The sequence below is a fragment of the Alosa alosa genome, chromosome 9, assembly GCF_017589495.1.
Source record: "Alosa alosa isolate M-15738 ecotype Scorff River chromosome 9, AALO_Geno_1.1, whole genome shotgun sequence".
Lineage (NCBI taxonomy): Eukaryota > Metazoa > Chordata > Actinopteri > Clupeiformes > Clupeidae > Alosa > Alosa alosa.
The window spans coordinates 24,557,722-24,571,655 of record NC_063197.1 but is presented as its reverse complement, the minus strand read 5'-3'; the positions used below and the strand labels follow the sequence as shown (position 1 = coordinate 24,571,655).

The 13,934-nt window shown below is 39.3% G+C and overlaps 1 protein-coding gene across 1 annotated transcript; it reads left to right on the top strand.

Annotated features, from left to right (window-relative positions):
• Window positions 1-1,279: 1,279 nt before the first annotated feature.
• LOC125299993 (ras-related protein Rab-11B) lies at window positions 1,280-12,911 on the top strand. The gene is made up of 5 exons (XM_048251439.1): window positions 1,280-1,615; window positions 9,795-9,990; window positions 10,332-10,525; window positions 10,850-10,930; window positions 11,642-12,911. Exons 1-5 carry the CDS (start codon window positions 1,576-1,578, stop codon window positions 11,785-11,787), a joined length of 657 nt encoding a protein of 218 aa, XP_048107396.1. The 5' UTR covers window positions 1,280-1,575; the 3' UTR covers window positions 11,788-12,911.
• Window positions 12,912-13,934: the final 1,023 nt, after the last annotated feature.

The window sequence follows — 13,934 nt, the reverse complement described above, 5'->3', positions numbered from 1 at the left end:
TGTAATTCCAGTTAGAGATATCTACAATTTGATTCTGACTAGTCATAACTCCAGTTGAAGATATCTTTAATTCACCTCAATTCAAGATATCTACATGTTCCTTTTCAGATATCTTGAATTAAGTTTTTGACTAGGCTTAAATGACATTGTAGATATCTGTAAATGGAATTTTGGCTAGTCAAAATGACGTTGTAGATATCTCAAACTGGAGTTAGGGATAGTCATAATTTGATTGTAGATATCTGTTATCAAGTTATAGATATCTTGAATGAGTTTTGATTAGAGATATCTGAAATTGGAGATATCTTTCATTCATACATATATAACTTTCATTCTGCCTATTCAAAATGTAATTATAGATATCTTGAATTAGAGTTTTGACTAGGCGAAATGACGTTAGAGATATCTGTATTGCAATGCAAATTAGGCCCGCATCCCACTTTAGGCGGAGAAGAGCGTGTTGTTGTTCAAATCATCAAATCACATAGCACCTGTTAACTGTTAACTTTGTAATTAGCACCATGTCAGAGCAGCCAGAGGGCGAAGGAGTTTTTAATAGTCTTTTTAATGCTGCAGCCTATGCAAGACAGGAGCTGGCAGCAAAAATTGATTCAATGTTGCTTTCATTTTTTCGATTACAGCCAACACTATTATAAATGGAGTTTCCTGTAGATGGTGCTGGTGCATTTAGTAGCCTAGGCCTACTAATTTATGTAGGCTACGAAACAACAGAGATTAAGCCATTTGATAACGTGAGAGTCTAATAAACCACACGGGGTCCCTGAGTTTTAGTTATTTTAGAGGTCAACAAGACATTACAGCCATGACTGCTTATTCTTCTTCCATTCATAGAAATAAGCCCACTTTTTCTTCGATTATGTTGGGGAGGAGAAATTAGCTGACAGAGAATGTCTAATAGGCCTAAGTAGATGGGCTCTGAACTAAAGAGCAACGTCTTTGCACAATAATTTGCACTAGTCATAATGACGTTTGAGATATCTTCACCTTTCATTCTGCCTAGTCAAAACTGAATTAAAGATATCTGCTATTGCCATTTAAGATGTGTGACGTTTCTGACGTTTCGACTAGTCACAATTACGTTACAGATATCTTGAATGACAGTTCCAACTATCCAAAATGTAATTGCGACTAGTCAGAAAGACGTTGTTGATATCTACAATGTTAATTCCAGATAGTCAAATTTAGCGGGTAAATGTTAAAATCGCTTGCCATAGGCATGTTGTTAACAGTTCGGCCTACTGATAGTGGTGTGCGCTACATTTGATTTGCTATATTTTCTTTGACTACAGAAACACAAGGAAGAAATTGCTGACTAGACATGGATCACGGGTTTTCCACATGGAATTGACAGTGATGAAATACACGCAGATGATCTTGTTGAGGCCAAAGTCCTCCCTCTAGTGGCAGTCCTTCCATGATCTATCCACCAGCTTTTATAGCTCAGGATCCCCTAAGTTACTTACCCCCTCGAGGCCGCTTGGGTTTCCTGCCGGTCTGACACAACCCGATTGTCCTCGCATAGTTTTTATCTTGTGTGGGGGAAAAAAGTCAACGATGGGAACGCGCGATGATGAATACGATTACTTATTCAAAGGTATGGTGTTTTCATGTTTAAGTAAGCCAGTGTATTTGGTGCTAAGTCATGGCTAGTAAGCTATTGGTACCGTTAACTAGCAATCCAGCTGGCTAACAGTAACGTTACCTGAGCCTAAAAGAGGAAGTCTTTGAAAGCAGTTATTTCTCATCATGAACTTGGGTTAGCTGGTTAGCTAGAAATGGGAAGCAGATGAGAGATGGCCATTGCCGGCCAAATTATTTCAACATGAATCTGTTTCTAATATGTTATTTGTGTAGCTTTTGCACTGTTGACAAGTAATGCTTTAACGTTTGCGGATATGTGTAGCTTGCCAGCTAGCGTACTGCCATATCGTCGCTAGCTTGCTGGCTAATGTTAAATAAATAAAGTCGATCCACCCGCTAGGTTTACCAGTTAACGTTAGCCAGATCATGGGCAACCAAGTTAACTAACCTAAGCGTCTACCTTAAAATCTAAATTCGCTGACCTAGTACAACCGAATGAGAGAAGACTATTGATAATATAGTAGAATCATTTAGCTGGGCCCCTGTGTTGTGACAACCAGATAGACGGGCTGGTTCAGCTAGCTTTAGTTAGCCTTAAGCTAACCTCGGTCCGCTAGTTGGCATTCCTTTAGCCACTGGTCAGATCACAAAGGTAATGTTACCCTTCCTGGGTAGCCATCGTCTAACGTTGCCACAAATCGCACAAACCCACACGGGTGGGTAACGCCATTTGTAATAATATTTCATGTTTTCTGTCGCTGAGGCTGATGTAGTGATATCATGGTGACACGAGTCCCTTATTTTGTCCGACATGTGAAGTTGTTTTAACTGGGAGTAACGTCAATTAGTTGTGCTTGCGACAGGTGTGTTCTGTCTGCAATCTGATTAATTTAATGTTACCCTGTCAGTCTTCTAGCCAGCTAACATCAGCATAGTCCAACAATGCGTACATCATTAACAAGAATGTTATTCCCTTACCAGTATTAGAGCCAGTCAGATAAAACAAACATATTTTCAAATAAAATCCTCACGGTAGTTGTTATGAACTACATGTTATGTGTCGAGGAAGATCTTGTCCAAGTTGTCTTAAGTGATCTCATGCATGAGCTCTTTGCATTAGATCAGTTGCATACAGTAGGTGGCACATCGGTGGTATTAGTACTGTAACGGTATCAGTGATTTTGGATTACACACTGCTGTTTGACATTTTACTTTGAATGACAGCTGTCCGGTATGACTTTAGTGACCTTTACAGGGACCTTTGTCACTAAATGATATCAACACTAGTAATCAACACTATGATATCAACACTAGTTAATAGTTAAACTATTAAATAGTTTTTTAATTATTATTATTATTAATGAAAGCTTTGCCCTGATCTCAACAACACTTTTATGGCACACAACAATGTGAAATGCATCTCCATTCTGCAATGAGTAGTTCAGATTATCTATTTCCTCATAAGCATTGAAGCCTAGAAGTCAGTGCGTGTTTATGGCCCCTAGAATGTTGTACATGGTACAGGTTTACCTCTGTCAACATAGCCAAAGGGAACACTTATAGGCCAAAGCGACAGTAAGGGTAAATATCAAAAATGCTAAATAAAACCAAGATGTATATGTGTAACCTTGTAAAATATTTGGATATATGGGCAATACAAAATGCTTTTTACCATGAGAAGTTGTAGCTACTGTTCTGAATCCCCTTGCTAGCTGTTGCACTGGGGAAGTTACAATATGAATAAATGGATTTATCTTATCCTGACACAGCCTTGAAACAAGTAAATACTTTTGTGGAGTGATCTGAGAAGGAGAACTAGGCTAGGGAACTGTGTAAATTTCCTCTTGTCGTTTAGCAAGACATTGACACAAGTAAAGGTGGTTGCTTTAATATCCACAATATTCAAGGTTTTCAAAAATTGTCATCTTTTTGGGGGTAATACATAATGCAGTGAAATATATATCTAGTGGAAGATATGCGTTGTCAGTTCTTGGAATAGCCTTTTCATTGCAAATTTGCAATCTTCCTGCATTGCATCTTGACTTGAGATGGAATAGGCTATATATCATCACAAAGAAGGAAATCAGGATTTCCAAAGGGTGGGACTGAATGGGAGTGGAGGGGACAGGGAAGAATCGTGCAAGGAACCACATTTAAAGAGCAATTGGCAGGTTGATTGCAAAACTGAATTTATACTTCTCGTCTGAAATGTCTTTTTAAAAATGTATATGTACGAATTAGGCCTAATATGAGTCACAAAACCTACGGACAGTAATTCAGATGAAAGTGTACCCATTTTAAGCATATACTATGAGAAGGTAAACGTCTTAAATTGGCACTTGAGCTCTGCTGACATTGTGTGTGTAGATACTAGTCTGAGCAGACTGGCTACATCTCAAAGCTCTATTTGCATACGGCCTTTCTCCTCGGTCCTTAGTCCTCCAGGTCGTGCCCCGAAAATCATTCAAAGCTCAACGTCATCGAGAATATTTTTTTTTCTAATTGCAACCAGAGGAGACAAGGCTGAGGAGGGAGGTGGAAGGCCCGATACGCGAGGAAACATGAGCATCCTATTAGAGCCCGACCGATAAAGGATTTTGAAGGCCGATACCGGTACAAATATTTGTTGATTTAAAAATCCGATATTCTGATATATCGGCCGATTTATTTTTTTTCAGAAACGCGGAACAAAACATTAACAGATTTCCCTAACATTAGTTATTTGTAGTTATTTATGAGTATTGACTAAAATAATATGATGATGCATTTCAAAAACAAACTTGTTTATTTTTAAATAATATTGTCACAGTGGAACAGAGGAACATTAAAATATATTAAAGTTCTGATAAATAAAATGTATAAAATAGAAACTTAAGATATTCTTTTGAACAAAAACATAATAACAACAACAACCAAATCAAAGTTACCAGTATTAAAAGACTTATTAGTAAGCTTCATAATTATTACTTTGAACTAAGACTTAATAATTACAAAAAATAATGATGACATTATTACTATCGAAAGTGAAGTGTGGCGTCTGCGCCTTTCATCTAGTGTTGAGGTGTCGCCCGGTGCGTATAGTCTCCAAAAAACCTAATACTGGTTTTTTCGGCATTTTGAAAAATACACTGTTGGAACTACTTAGCCCCTGTGTGCGATCTCCCCTTTCTTCACTTGGACATTATTACTATCATCATCATTTGTATTATCCTTAAACAAGATAAAGGTCACTCTTAAATGTTTGAGTGTGCGTGTGTAATAATTAGTCCCTATTGCCTTATAAGCTACCTTATAATTACAATGTCAGCTTGCTTATCCCTTTACCTGCACTTTTAAAATTATTTCCATCAAGCTACATCAAACCATTTTCAATCATCAGTTGCTGCCTGCCTTCTAAAACCTACTATTTAGTGATCTAAATCCAGTAACTCAGTCTGAAACGCACATTTGGCGTCATTGGATTTCACACACGGTAAAAGAAAAGCTAACTTTTATGCACAAGCTACGTTTGATACTTTTTCTCTTTGTCTAAATGTTCACTCCTCGCACGTCTAACTTATATTTTACAATGCAGGGACTGTAACTACAGATATACTAGTTATAAATCATTACTTTATTTAGGCAGAATAAGTTCGTTGTGGTTTCCAAGCTCATTAATGTTAACGTTAGCGGTCTTCCCCTGATTCATGGCATATAGCTAGCTTTGTGGTTAGCTAGTCTATGATGAGCCCTAATTTAGCAATGGATAACGTCATACTGCAAATTGTAAAACATACGCTTTCAAAATAACAGGCCGGGGAGAGATGATACGTCTCACTGCTATAACTGTCACGCTATTAAAGAAATACATCTTCAGTCACATTGTCAAAAGTTAAAAGGACAGACAGTCAACTACACTGTAACAACGGAACGTAATTACTAGCTAATTCCTCTTCACTCTCGGCTTATTTAACAGCAGCAAAACTGGACATTGTTTTCACGAATTTTGTCATGCTTATTTGAGTTAAGAGCACTGATGGGGATGTTCTTTGAATTGTTATTTCAAGCAATGTATGTCTCGTGACCAAATCACCATGAACACACTTCTGATGATCTCACTCACGGATAACTGGTTCTCTCTGCCCGATTCTGGCTGGATCAGCAGGTTGCAGGATATGTGGCGCGTTATACACGAGTGTTGCCAGCAGGGACGGTGTGGAGTGCCCTCTGGTGGACAAACTCTATACAACACCAACACTCATGACATGGTTGAAGGGTGTTTCGTCCGTTTTTATTTTATTTTTAAAATATTCATTTATCGGCCATTATAAATGTCGATACCGATACCGATAAAATGCCTAATATCGGCCGATAAATCGGTCGGGCTCTACATCCTATGTGGAAGCGTTTTCAGTCGGAGTAGTGAGATCACATTGGTCCAAGCTGTCAAGGTGAAAAGTTCCCTCCCATGTCTATCAACCCTCGGTTTCCGACAACTTCGTAGGGATTTATTAGCAACAATAAATTAGTAGATAGACCAAGAAAATATCTTTATATGCTGGAATTGTCATGAACTACCATGCAAACTTTAAAAAAAGGTGTGTGCCTGTTAAAGCATTGTACTTAAATAAGTATTCATTCATGTCCCGAGAACTATCAAACATTACCTAATTATCAGGGTCAATAAGTGGGAATAGTCCATGATTAATACGATATTTTTAGGCTTTGGTATCAGTTCATATTCTCTGCAATTTGCGTGTCTGTCTATTCTAACCTAAGAGGTGATGCGCCTCGTCATCAGTAATTGACTTCTCTTAAAAGTGATGTGTGAGTGAGCAGGACCTCTCATCTTTCATATCTGTCTCTCCTTCATTCCTCCATCCTCCTATCATTCCTTCCTTGTTTCCTTTACAAAAATAATTGGAAGGAGGAGTTAGGACAAGAGGGAGGGAGGGAGGATGGACAGAAAGACAAATGATCGGCACCCAATGAGTTTGCGCTGGTTGCACTAATTCCAGCCTGTCAGGACATCATGTCCACCTTTTTCCTAACAAGAAAAGCAAGGGTTTTCGTGATTGGGTGTGTTTTATGCAGGTAGCCTAAATAGAGGGGACTTCACCGTCTCATCTGTCACAAAACGTTTACACAGACATTAATGTTCCAAGTATTGACCGTATTCAGAATAATACAATATTGTGAATATGGTGTTTACATGATTTGTTGATAAAATGTTCCATTCATAGTCCATTTACATGTCAAAGTTCATAACGTTCCTTCGGTGAATGTTTCCATTGTGTGCGTTCAGATACCTGGAAGTATTGTTACATTGTGTTTGTTGCATATTTGCGCTGACATTGCCAGTGTTATTCCATTTTGTAAATGTCTTGTTAGAATGTGAGTGTTTGTTTATCGGCCACGGTATGAACGCAAATGCGTTTAATTTAATTTAATTTAATTAAATGCTCAATGCAGGACTCCATTTTGAGTTTGCTTCCTACTGGGCAATCAACTTCCTGTTTACACTGTACCCAGTAGGCTATGACAGAAAATTACTTGCCTGACTGAAGATTACTGGCCTGTCAGTTTTAATATAGTAGGCTTTTTCTAATTGAACAACATAGCTAAAGTTATCTAACCAGTTCAGTAACATCAGTTGCTTGATTAAGGTTAAGAACATTTTAAACCCTTTTCCCGTTTGCTGGAGGGAGTGGCACACAACATTTTCACAAAGTCCATGAGTCAAGGTCCTGAAGACAATGACTATAGAAAAAAGCCACATTTGCCAATGTTTTATTGTAAGCAGGAAGTTGATATGCCAGTACAAGCAAATCCAAAATGGGGTGGAGGCATAGAGCCTATTGTAATTAGGCTCGCGGTTATGTTATCCCTTGCTAGTTTGCTAGTGTAGGCTACTGTTTTGACCCTTGCACTTGTAGTTAACGTGGCAGCAGCTGCCTAAGCTATACTGCCACTTATGGTTATGGGAATGGTTATGGGATTTGGCAGACGCTTTTGTCCAAAGTGTCCTATAGGCCAAAGTGAGATATTTAATGACCTGTCATTAATAAGCTGTCTAACATGTGTTTCTTTCTTCCTCACCCCAAAAGTGTAGCCTACCTTCTTCATTCCCGACATCTTTTCTGTAGCTGTAACCTGCATAGCTCCGCTCATAAACTTTTCCGCCAGAAAGTCGTGACAGAAGAAATATGGGCCGTCAGTTTGATGTTATTTGTCATATTGCCCAATAGTCGAGAAATATTGTTAATATTCCAATAGGACTTTAAATAAAGGCAATCTACATGGATGCTTGATCACTGAGTCACTCACCAAAACTACCTCTTTCCTACCTCTGCCCAAACTCTTTCCTCTGCCTGTCATACCTTCCCCTGTTCTCTCCCTGGCCCCTGTCTCACCTAGGTGGCTCATAATTATAGGGATGTGGCCTGTCACAGGTGTTTTTTTCGTTGTTTATAATCTCCTCTGAGTCTGTCAGGATTAGGGGTGAACGATTTTGGAAAAAAATCTAATTGCGATTTTTCTCACCAATATTGCGATTGCGATGCGATATGCAATTATTTTTAAGCTCTTTATCTTCTGTCTTATTCAACAAAGACAAGCAATATATTATTCTATAGTATGACCAACACAAAATTAGATAAGTTAAACATAAACTGTTCTTTCCTGGAGCCCAGGCCTATGTTATGATGGCATTAAGTCATTGAATAAGATTGATGAATGAAATATTTTTTATTTAACTATTTTAATCACATTAGTAGACCTATATTTGTTGAACTTCCAGCCTTGTAAACATTTAATGATTCTGATTCGTTTCTATTTTGTTTCTGTTTCATGTAGATATGACCTTCTTTCGTTAGTTAACAAATACATGCAGTGGCACTGACAAGGCTTCTCATTGTCCTGTGCTCTCCATACACGCGCGCCCACACACACACACACACACACACACACACACACACACACCCGCTCATCTCCTCTGTAGGCTACTTGCACGTGAATCGGAACAAACTACTGTAGATTGTTGTAAGCGCCAATAAATGCGACCCGAATGACCGTTCGCTCGGTGTTAACTAAAGGTTAGCATCATCAACACCGCAGCGCAATATGCATGCAAATTAACTAGTTTGTTCATATCACAACAAAGCCAATCGCGGAGACAAAACTCTTTAAACAGGCAAAGTTATCAGCAGTTAGCAGCATGTATGTAGCCTAGAGCCTTAGCTGGTAAGCTAATGTTAGAACAGCTGGGTTTTTGGTGGTTAGCTGTGTCAACTACTTGCGGATAACATTATGCATCAATTAAATGTTTGTGCCGCCAACCCCCTTGGATATCACAAATGCCCCCACTGTCACTGTACTCCAGTAAACAAAGTCCCCAGTGCACAGGTGAATGCACTAAACAGTCTGGAGTGGAGTTTTAATCGTCAGCTGGACAAGTGAACGAAGTTACCAGCCAGAGTAGCAGCACAGGGGAATTATGAACTAGAACCAGGGACATGGCAGGTTCGGGCAAAAGGTAATGAAGAGGTTTATTTTTAACCAAAGTAGCTCTACTGATCAGACCTTTCTTTACACTGTTAGCTGGTCCTCTTGTTTACGTTTTTTGCTTCTTCAGTGGTCGGTGAGAAGAGTCGGTGGCGTGTCGGCAAGCGCAAGTGCGTTTTGTTGACGTCACATATTACAAATCGCAGCCTTTGGGTTTGAAAATCGTGTTTCATCATATCGCGATATTATCGCAAATGCAATATATCGTTCAGCCCTAGTCAGGATCCATACACCATTCATTGAAATTGACCTGTTTGCCTTCCATTACCTCACATCCGGTTAGTGATTTATAGATGTGGAAGTTATTCTCTCACAATTTTCTCACAATATGTTGTTTCTGGCGTAGTTATAATATTTTTCTGTCTGTGAATCTAGTTCCTTCACTGTTTAGCTACACTATTTTTAAAGGCACTATTTTTTTCCTGGTTCAACGCCAGTGTCTTGTCATTTGTACACATGCACAATTATCATCAGTCATCATTCAGGTCAAACATTTCCTGTACAGTCATGTGCTTTCAAAATATTTGCCTACTTGTGGCATTGAACGTCAATGCTGTTGAGGGAAAAGCTTATATCTTAATTTTTTTGTGGCACATTTTGTTTGTCAAATCAATTATCTTCACCTACGTGTTCCTTTTATTTTGGGGCAGTGGTGCTGATTGGGGACTCTGGTGTTGGAAAGAGTAACCTGCTGTCTCGCTTCACTCGGAATGAGTTCAACCTGGAGAGCAAAAGCACCATCGGAGTGGAGTTTGCCACACGCAGCATTCAGGTGGACAGTAAGACGATAAAGGCTCAGATCTGGGACACAGCTGGACAGGAGCGCTACAGGGCCATCACGTCAGCGTAAGTAGGAGGGTCACTGGAACACAGGAGAGGTCAGGGTTGGTCCTTGATTGATTCTCTCACCATTTTAAGGTTAAAGAGAGTAAATAGATTATGTAACTTACAAATGAGGAACAGAATCTAAGCTACAGTATATAGAAGACCTGTTGAGAGTAAAGAGAAAGTACTTATCAGGTTATCAGTTTGAGCAAAGAGGAAGCTAGAGGTGTTTCAAAAGAAGGTGGTTTCGGAGAGAAATGTGTCTTCAAGCTGTATGCATTATGTATCTTTCTGAAACTATGCTTGACCTTTTTCCTGCATTCCCTCACATCCTGTATTTTTTTTTTTTTTTTTTTTTTTTTTTATTATCGGGGGGCCGTTGGCGCTTTGCTGGTGTATGACATCGCCAAGCACCTGACCTATGAGAATGTGGAGCGCTGGCTGAAGGAGCTGAGGGACCATGCCGACAACAACATCGTCATCATGCTGGTGGGCAACAAGAGTGACCTGCGCCATCTGAGGGCCGTGCCCACTGATGAGGCCCGGGCCTTTGCAGGTGAACACGCCGCACTCTGGTGTCCTCCAGCTCAGGACCACACACTTTGGTTGGGCCACTCTGTGAGCTTCAGTCTAATTGGGCAGTGGTAGCGGTGGTAGCGTAGTGGTTAAGGAGCTGGGCTAGCTAGCATGCAGTAGCCTGAAAAGTTTGAAAAGTGGATTCAATTCCCGGCTTCCACAGTTGTGCCCTTGAGCAAAGCACTTAACCCAAAAATGTTCTGGGGACAATGCACTCTGACGACCACATGTTTCACTTGTCTCTGATGTCTCACTTTAAGACTCTGTTTTTAATTGATTTTTTTTTTTTTTTGCTTGTCTCCAGAGAAAAACACCCTTTCCTTCATTGAAACGTCAGCCCTAGACTCAACAAATGTGGAGGAGGCTTTCAAGAACATCCTAACAGGTAAGTTCTGCACCTTAACCCTTAAAGGAGTACCTTCACACCGGTGTGACGGGAATGTTGGGAAATTAACATTCTAAAGAATATCTGGGTTCATTGAATTCAACATAGAATTTTAGAACCTTCAATTGTTGCGGAACTTAGAATGTTCAAAAACCTACACCTTTAAGGGTTAAGTGTTAGTAGTGTAACATGAACAAACAATGATGTAATTCAAGGCAGTCGTCCAATTAATTCTTGATTGATACATTAGTTTGGTAAGGTTGAAGTTTTAGGTTTCTCATATTTTCTCTGTGGTAGACTGAATTAAAGAGTCTGAGCGTAGACTCAGTGGTTAAACTGAATTAGGCTTTAGTACAGTGCCATTTATGTAGAGCTAAACTTAATTCTCGTTCTAGCTTAAAGCATACACATTTCATACCGTGAACCCCAACTGCTCACAGGACCAGACTCTCTCGGAGGCAGAGACTGTTTAAATTTAGCCTCAGCTAACTTGCAGAGTTCAGGAGAGTAGTAGTATACCCCTCAATACAGCGCTGGTATTGCAGGTTTATGTAATGACCATATTTAAAGAATGTATATTTTTTTTTCTAATGATCATTCTATGATGCTCATGAATATTTCAACAACTAATTAATAAACGTGCAAGATTGCAAGAACTAGAGCACAATCAACTCCTTTAGCACATCTGATTTCTTTTTTTTTTCCTTCTAGAAATCTACCGGATTGTGTCACAGAAGCAGATTGCGGATCGGTCTGCACATGATGAATCTCCAGGCAACAATGTAGTTGACATCAGTGTACCCCCCACCACTGATGGGCAGAAAGGAAACAAACTACAGTGCTGTCAGAACCTGTGACCCCACACACACACACACACACATACACACACACACGCTGTTGTGCGCGCACACACACGACACGCATACAAACGGCCTTCACCTTTCACCTTTCACCTCTTCCTACACTCGTCATCTCCGCTTTGCCCCTGTGTATTTTGTTGCTGCTGTCTCTCTTTTGACCTCTTTGTCATTTACACGGAATTCTAGAACGTCGCCGACAAGTATCAATTTCTAGATAACATTCCTTCTGTGTGCTTTTTTCTCTCTCTTGTCCTTGTAGTATTTTTTCCTCTTTTCTCTGCTATGCTAGAGCTCAGAGCTCAGTCTTTAGCAGTTAGCAGTTGGTTTATGGCCACTGATCATGTGACCCGCTCCTGCTGATGGAATGGTGAGAGATCAGTCTGACCAGAGCTTTTACCCCCTCTGGGTGTTTCCTTGGAATCCCTGTACAAATGTGTGGTGAACAATAAGCAAATGTCTTTGTAATGGAGTCAATTTGACTGGCAAGTGGTTCCATGGAAATGCTGGTGAATGAATTTGTAAGGCCTAGATTGTAGAGAAACCAAGAGGGCTGCAGTCATTTTGTTTGTTTTTGTTTGTTTGTTTGTTTTGGTATAATTTCTCTCCTTGGAAAGGCAACATTTCAAAACAGCACATGTGTTTTTTGTGTCAGAGACATTGTGTTAGTACTGGGAGTATTGGGAGGGGTTACTGTTGGTTTCCTGTGTTTTAGTCCATGGTCATTGATTGAAAATACAGACTAGCTGCCTGGGAAGCCAGCGTGTAAACAACTCCACTGTCAATCATAAAAATGAAAAAAACATTACCTGTCAACCTACTAATTGTAATTTACAAAAAGAGAGAACTCTAACCAGTACATGGCAATACAAGTGGTAGTGTTGATAAACCTGTTTACGGTGTTGTACATCCTCGTTGGCCACAAATGAGTCTCTAACTTAAGAAGAAATGTTGCATTGATGGTTGGTTTGAAAATGCCTTATGTTTCCCCATACTGTCATGAACATGCCTTCTTAAAGTGTGGGTATATGTAACTCTTATGCATCATTATACATCACTCAATTCTGTTTGTTTGCCTTTTATCAAGTAATGTTGAAATAAAAATAAACCAAATCTGTGTCAAACAGTGGCAAATATGTTTTTTAAAACTATGTTAATTTAGGGGTAAGTGAATTGAAACATGGTAAAAGATCACTGAACTTCAGCGAATTACCATGTAAGAGGTCTGTCACATAGTGAGATGTTGAGTAAGTTGACCAAAAGCGAACATAGAAACATTTGTTTTCATCAGTCACTTATGATTGTCATTGGGTTAAATTTTATTTTACAATGTTTCCTGTCTTTCAACATCAATTTGTTTAATTGATTAGATTCCACTCTGTGGTTTGGTTCCTGTTTTAGGAAAGGAACTTATATTTACAATTCTAAGTTGGCTTACAATATATGGTATTCCTACACTTCATTAATATTTCTACATGGCCTTTGCTGTTTTGCCTGGTACATGTGCATTTAATTTGCTCATGATCAGGTCAATATCTCCTCATGACTACATTACACTATTCACTGCTATTCTGCACTAAGTATGGCCTTGATCAGTCATCAGTCCGTTCTGTCCAATACTTTAGACTACAAAATGATGTGATCCAATGTGTATCTTCGTTCATACCCTTGAAGAGTGACTAAAATTGTTCCACAGACTGACAATGCCAGACTAGAAAAAAGGTACAAGGTGAAAGAAACATGATTCAACTATTAAAATATTGCATTCTCACAAGTTCTTTCTTGCATCAGGACAACCACATCTGACCAAACGCTTCATGCATAAATGTAGGCAACTTGAATACCAGCTATCGCTGATTTACATTATTCCGTTGCCAGCCCCAAGTAGCTCACAACATTAGTTAGCAACGGTGTGAACCAGTAACGTTACTAGTTGTGTTAAATCTGGGTGCAGGTGCTGTTTTGGAGTATATGAGATCAGCTTGTTAAAAGTTGCATAGAGAATCCTTATAAGATTTCACTGATGTAGTCGGTTACATCATTAAAAACGAAATGAATTTGCAACTTAACATAAATAAGTAATAATTTCCAAAACCATTCTCATGAACGACCTCTAGCGAGTATACACCCGCACGTAGCAGTACGAG

What these genes read in the sequence shown, in the direction of transcription:
- LOC125299993 (XM_048251439.1), top strand. Translation starts at nt 1,576, where the DNA reads ATGGGAACGCGCGATGATGAATACGATTACTTATTCAAAG. An exon ending in ATACGATTACTTATTCAAAG is followed by an intron (nt 1,616 to 9,794) that starts GTATGGTGTTTT and finishes ATTTTGGGGCAG; the next exon opens with TGGTGCTGATTGGGGACTCT. An exon ending in TGAGGCCCGGGCCTTTGCAG is followed by an intron (nt 10,526 to 10,849) that starts GTGAACACGCCG and finishes GCTTGTCTCCAG; the next exon opens with AGAAAAACACCCTTTCCTTC.